Source organism: Emiliania huxleyi (assembly GCF_000372725.1).
Source record: "Emiliania huxleyi CCMP1516 unplaced genomic scaffold EMIHUscaffold_236, whole genome shotgun sequence".
NCBI classification, from domain to species: Eukaryota; Haptophyta; order Isochrysidales; family Noelaerhabdaceae; genus Emiliania; species Emiliania huxleyi.
In genome coordinates, this window is record NW_005200282.1 from 186,559 (window position 1) to 192,936 (window position 6,378).

At 66.2% G+C, this 6,378-nt stretch overlaps 1 protein-coding gene across 1 annotated transcript; it reads left to right on the forward strand.

Moving 5' to 3' along the window:
- Positions 1 to 87: 87 nt before the first annotated feature.
- EMIHUDRAFT_236572 (hypothetical protein) lies at positions 88 to 1,021 on the forward strand (the record flags this gene model as incomplete). Its single annotated transcript, XM_005779133.1, has 3 exons — positions 88 to 654; positions 739 to 843; positions 971 to 1,021. Coding segments are annotated over 3 exons (723 nt in total), but the record flags the coding sequence as incomplete, so codon positions are not given.
- Positions 1,022 to 6,378: the final 5,357 nt, after the last annotated feature.

Here is a 6,378-nt window from a genome sequence, read left to right on the forward strand (position 1 = left end):
AGCTTCTACGCGTCCTTTCCAGGCTTTAGCTTCACCTCCCGAGGAGCTACAGCCCGAGGGCGGGCAGCTCCCCCTCCGCCCGCGCAGACGGCGGTAGAGCCTGCGGTGGAGAGGCGGCTCGAGGATAGCCCTGAGTTCTCTGGCGACGAGATCGGCGACTTTGGGTCGGGCGAGGGGGACGAGGCTGGTGACATTGGCTCCGGGGACGGCGACGACTCGGGCGACGGCGACTTTGGCTCGGGCGAGGGCGACGAGGCGGGCTCTGGGGAGGAGTCGGGCTCTGGGGAGGAGGACTCTGGCTCGGGCGGCGCCGACGAGGGCGGCTCCGGGGACGGCGATGGCGAGCACGGCTCGGGCGGCGAGGAGGACGAGTCGTACGCGGTCGGATTCTCCTTCAAAACGGCTGATGAGTGTAGCGCCGCCTTCACTGCAACAGTGTGCGCCTCCGTCAGCAGCCTCTCTGGCCTCCTCCCGAGCCAGTGCGACGTCTCCTGCGGCGGCGACGGCCGACGCCGCCTCCGCCGTCTCGAGGAGCACGCCGTCTTGGTCACCTTGCAAGCCGGCGACGAGTCGTCGGCGACCTCGCTCGCAGCGGCCCTCACCAACGCTCTGGGCGAGACGGCGGCGGAAGCGGCCGCCTTCCTCGGCGTGTCTGTAAGCGAGTCGCCGGCAGAGACGCGAGGCCTTTCCTCAGTTTTCCCTGGATCGTGCTCGAGCCTTCTCGGACCCTTCCCTTAGGCTGAGACGGGTGGCCTACCCTCCGTCTCACACCCAGACGCGTGGGACGGCAGCGGGGAGAAAACGCTCCGCCTCTCGCCCGGCGTGTACAACTTTCCGGCGGCAGTGCAGGCGCTGGACTCCAGCCCTAGCTCCCTGTCAAGTAAACACCGTCTTTACCAACGACAAACGCGTTGTGAGCAGGTCCAGTTGGCCAACCTCAAGTGCTGACCATCCGCACCAAACCCGCTAGAAGCAGAAAAAGATTGTTTTTATGTATACGATTCGGATTCAGCTGGCCTGACTGACGCTCCAACTAACTGGCACGTTCAATTTCCATCCACCTAGCTGCCTTCTACTCTCTCCCTGGGAGGGAGGGAATGGTAGGTGCTAGCTAGGCAACTCTCCTCCGACGGATGCAGGGTTAAGCTGAGCCCCTAAGAGGGAGCGCGCCGCAGACGAAGAGGTCCTCACGTCCGAGAGGTCCTCAAAGGCACAGAGGTCCTCCTCCTCATGCTCATCTCACAGAGGTCCTCAAGCGCAATGCATCGTGTGTCGGCGGCCTCTGGCTCTGCCCTGGGCTTGCACACCGGACGGCGGGAGCCTAGGCGGGAGCCAACAGACATGCTCGCGGGCTCCAGGTCGCGCGGCGACTGGCACTCGCCCCATCGTTCGAGCATGAGATTACATAGCAGATTACTCTAGACGGTTTTGTGTAATTTGCGTATTTGTTTCTGGGTTTTGTGTAATTTGCGTATTTGCATCCAGAACCGTGAGAAGCAGCTGCGCAATCGGAGCACTTGCGAGTGCGGTCATCAACCTCACTGACATCCAGGGCCAGGGAGCCAAGATTGCAAGAAGACTGTCGCCGGGATTTTGTTTTTCTCCTTTTGGATTGCGCAGGCAAACGATGGTCGCTCCGTCGCTCCCGCGCGCTCCTCGACGCCTGCTCTGACTTTGAGATGAGGAAGCGCGCCGCAGAGTGACGAAGAGGTCCTCATCCGAGAGGTCCTCAGAGAGAGCAGAGGTCCTCAAGCGTAGTGCATTCGTGCGATGGCGACTCGGGGAGTGCGCTGAGCGCCGGAATTCTGCGCTCCTGGGCACAGACGGCCAACAGACATGCTCCGAGCTCTAAGTCTCGCGCGGCCGGGCCGGCAGCTCGCTCGACGTTCGAGCGCACAGACAGTGCGATAGAGCGTAAGATTACGTGACCTTGAATAGAATGGTACGGTCATGTTTAGAGTTGCGCTTAAGGTGCGTACTTGCGCTCCCAGTTGGTGTTTCTCTCCTTTTGCTGCTTCCATCGCCGCGGAGCTCCCGGGAGGCAACAGACCTGCTCGCAGGCTCCAGGTCGAGCGGCGACTCGCCCCGTTCGAGCATAGGCATTGTCATGTTTAGAGTTGCGTACATGTGCGATCGCGCCGAGGTATGCGAGCAGCTGTTTCTCTAAGCATCGCCCTGTTTCTCTCCTTGTCCCAGCCCCTGTCTGTAACACACGTGTTCTAGGTAAGGTAAGGTAAGGTAAACTTCTCCACGTGTTCTCACGGCGAGGTTGCACACAGTATATGAGGTGCGACCTGCGGCATCCTTTAGGTGGGGGCCGGCGATTCCCATGCCGGCTCTCCGCCACAACCCCCGCCGGGAGGGAATCCCTGCTCACAGAAAAGGGCTCCGAGCCCTGTCTCGCGCACGCCCCTGGCGGGCGCCGCGGACCAGTTCCGCGAGCGCTCGTCAGCGGGTGGTGTGCGGTTCTTGCCGTAGTTCCTCTTCGGTCGCCTAGCCCCGGCGCCGTCTGTCGGACGCCTGCGTGTCACGAGTGCGAGCCGCTCGCGGTTCGTACGCCCGCTTGCGGGTTCGAGTGGCGGGCTATCCCGCTTGCGGGATGGCTTAGCGGGTTCGAGCCGTCACACATTGGCTGCCGGGGTGTGCCGAGGGGGGGCTGGGTGGGCGGTAAGCCGTCATTGCCCGGCGCTGCTTGCAGCGCTCTGGGTGGTAGTGGCGGCGCTCCAAGAGTGGTGCTCTTGGGAAGAGGTTCCTCCTTTCCGCCCCCCCCCCCCCGCAAGGCGCGAGACACACACTCCTTTTGCTGTTTCCATCCCCGTGGAGCTCCCACGCGTCAAAATCTCCTCCAGGTCGAGCGGCGACTCGCCCCATTCGAGCATAGGTCGAGCACGGCGCGCGGCGTTTTTCTCTTTTCAGCGATACAATGGTCGCTCCCGCGCTAGACCTCCTCTCCCTCGACGAGTGGACCCGCTCCGCAGCAACCTGGTCGCCCCTTTCACCGTGCGGCCCGCCGCCACCGCTGCCGCCGCTGTGCGCCCTCCTGCGGGCCGGCCTGCGCCACATGAGCGCCTCCGACCTGGCCGACCTACTCATCTGGTTCCCTCACTACCGCCGGCTGCTGCGACTGCTCAGCAACAACCCGGTGGTGGTGCTCTCTCCCGCGGGCGAGCTGCTGCTCCGCTCGGCGATGCGCGCGGCGCGTCGCTTCGGCGATGCGGCAGCGACGGCGGAGGCGGCGGCGGCGGCAGAGGCAGCGGAGGGCGCTGCGTGGTCGGCAGAGGGCGGGTGGGCTCTCGAGGGCGTCGCCTCCGCTGAGACGGCGTCCCGCTGCCGCAAGGCCGAGGAGTGGTGCGCCGACTTTGTGCGCTACTTTGCGGGCGGCAAGGTGCGCCAGATCGGCCCCGCGCCTCTCGCGCCTTGCTGCTGGCCCCGGTCCCGGTGGCCCCCGGCCCTCCCTCCCCTCGCCTCGCCGTGGCCCAGGCCTCAATAATTAGCCCTTGACCGTGGCCCCGACCACCTTGGCCCTGTGCGGTGACGCACGACCAGGTGGCGGAGGACCCGCACGTCAGTAATCAATGAGTAATCAGTAATTAATTGATAGCGAGTCATTAGGTGGTGGAGGAACCGCAAGGCACTGTTCATAGCTGGAGGTGTGAAGAGACGCTGTTCACACCACCAGGTGCTGGAGGACCCGCAAGGGTCAGACGAGCTGCTCACCGCCATCGACCTCCGCAGCAGCGACCAGGCGGCGGCGCTGCACTTGCAACCGCATTCTTGACCCAGTACTGCATTCATGCGTGTCCCTCTATGCCTCGTGGCTTCAGGCGACGGCGCTGCACTGATGACACGCCGTATCAATGCATTCATGCGTCCACATGCCATGTGACTCGTGGCTTCAGGCGGCGGCGCTGCACTTGCATGCCACGTCGGACGGGCTGCAACAATTGGTCAATGAAGTGCTCAGCTGATAGGCGGCGGCGCTGAGGACAGGCGGCGCTAACTACTTGCGGCATACTGAGCTGAAGTACTTCGATAGGCGGCGGCGCTGCTGCTGCAGGACACGCTCGACGCAGCTGCGGCTGCGGTTGCTGCGGACGTGGCTGCAGGACTCATCTGGACACATCCCGGACCATCTCGGACACATCTCGGACACATCTCGGACATTTGGACACTTCTTGGACGTGTCTCTGAAATGTCTCTGACATGTCCCCTCACCATGTTTGGCAGGCGAGGAGGCGGAGGAGGAGGAGGAGGCGGCGGCGGAGGCGGAGGCGGCTATGGCCGCGACGGCTGCGGCGAGGGCGGGGGAGGGGGAGGCGGGTGGGGGAGGGGAGGCAGGTGCGGTGCGGCGGTGCGAGCGGCTGATTTTGCTGGCGATGGGCGCTACGGATGTTGAGGGGTCGGGGGTGGAGGGGGCGGGGGGGGAGGGGGCGGGCGGGGAGGGCGGGGGGGGAGGGGTGGGGGAGGGAGAGGAGGCGGGTTCGGAGAAGGCTGGGGTCGCGCCTCTGTTGCCGCTGCTGCGCCGACTCTGCACTCACGCGGCGCCCTCGCTCGAGCAGCAGCTATTAATAATTAATTGGTAATGAGATCATCAAGCGTTAGCAATGATTCATAGGCGCCTCGCTCGAGCAGCAGCTATTGATAATTAATCATGAGTCCATCAAGCGTTAGTAATGGTTAATAGGCGCCTCGCTTTGAGCCGCGCTCCTCACGGCTGTGAACAGCGTCTCTTCACGGGTCCAGCCGTGAACAGGCGCCTCGCTTGAGCTACCGCTTCGCCTCTGCGGCGCTCGAATGGCAGCAGCGAGGGGCGCTGCCTCTCTCTCCGCCCGCCGCCGCTTCGCTCCTCCTCCACCACCCACCCCTCCGCCGCGCCGCCCTCTCCTCCGCCCTCGCCGCCCTCCACGCCCGGCCATGGCTGGGGCCGCCCTTCTTCCTGCCCGCCGAGCTCTACCCCGTGTGGACGGCGTCTCTTCACACCCCCAAGCTGTGAACAGGCTGCCCTTCTTTGCCTCCGAGCTGTGTCCTCCGCTCCTCGGCGCGCCGGCGCGCCGGAGGAGGAGCTCGTCTCGCGAGGTCTCGAGGCTTGGGAGGGGGGCGTGGCGTCTCTTCACAGCGCACCAGCTGTGAACAGGAGGAGCTCGGCTGCCTCGCGAGGTCTCGAGGCGGGCGGCGGGGGCGCCGGCCTCGGCGCTGGGCGCGGCTTCCCTCACAGCGCCCGCCCGACGCGGCTGTGAACGGCGCCTCTTCACAGGCGGCCGCTGTGAACAGGTTCCGCGGCCGATGGAGGGGGGCCGCCGCCGCCCTCGGAAAAAGAAATCATGCCGGCCGCTGTGAACAGGTACACCTCTGAGGACGAGTCGCAGCCGTCCCAGATCGCGCCCTCCCAGCTCTACTCCCAGCTCTCCGCGCAGCCGCCGCCGCCGCCGCCGCCCGCCTCCGAGACCGCCTCCGCCGCCGCTTTCGCCGCTGCGGCGGCGGTGTCGCGGCTCGTGGCGCCGCTGCTGCACTACTGCCGCTCCTCTCCGGCCGCCAAGAGCGAGGCGCGCGCCTCCTCCCTTGGATGAACACTCACCCGAGCTGGTTGAGAATGAACTCCCCTGTGGGGCTATGCCCGCCGAGGCGCCCGCACTTATCAGCCAATCAGCTAGTCGGCTAGGGTGCCGCACTTCCCTTCACCAGCTCATCAGCTAGGGCGCCCGCACTTCCCTTCACCAGCTAGTCGGCTAGGGCGCCCGCACTTATCAGCCAATCAGCCAGTCGGCTAGGGTGCCGCCCTTCCCTTCACCAGCTCATCAGCTAGGGGAGGACTAGTCGCACTCTCCCGAGGCAGGTGCTCGCCGAGGCGTGGCGGCTGGCGGCGGCGGGCGCGGCGGGCGGCGCGCCGCTCTCGCTCGCACGCGCGCTCGAGCTCGATCTCGACGGGTCGAGATTGCAATCTCGCGGCGCGGAGGAGGGGGAGGAGTCGAGGGTGCGAGCGTGGCGCGTTTTGCTGCGGCTGACGCCGAGCGCTGCCGGTGCGCACCCTTGCTCGAGGGGGCGGGGGGGGGGGGGGGTAAGGAGGGGGGGGTAGGGAAGGGGTGGAAAGGGGGGGGGGGGGGATGGAAATAGGGCAAAAATGGGCCCACCGACAAACCGAGAGAGGGGGGGGGGGAATACTTGGGGCCGCTCTGAGCCCCCCCCCGGGTTCCCCCCTCCCCCTGGGGACAGGCCTCCCCCTGCTCCACCCGGAAAGGGGCCCCGCCCCCCCTTCGGACCCAGCCCCCGCGTGGGCCGCGTACCCCTCCCGGCCCGGGGGGGGCCCCCCCCCCCTGATTGAGCTCCCGCTGGCCCCCCGGCCGTCCCAGGACCCAAGCCCCGGCCAAGGGGGAGCGGGCA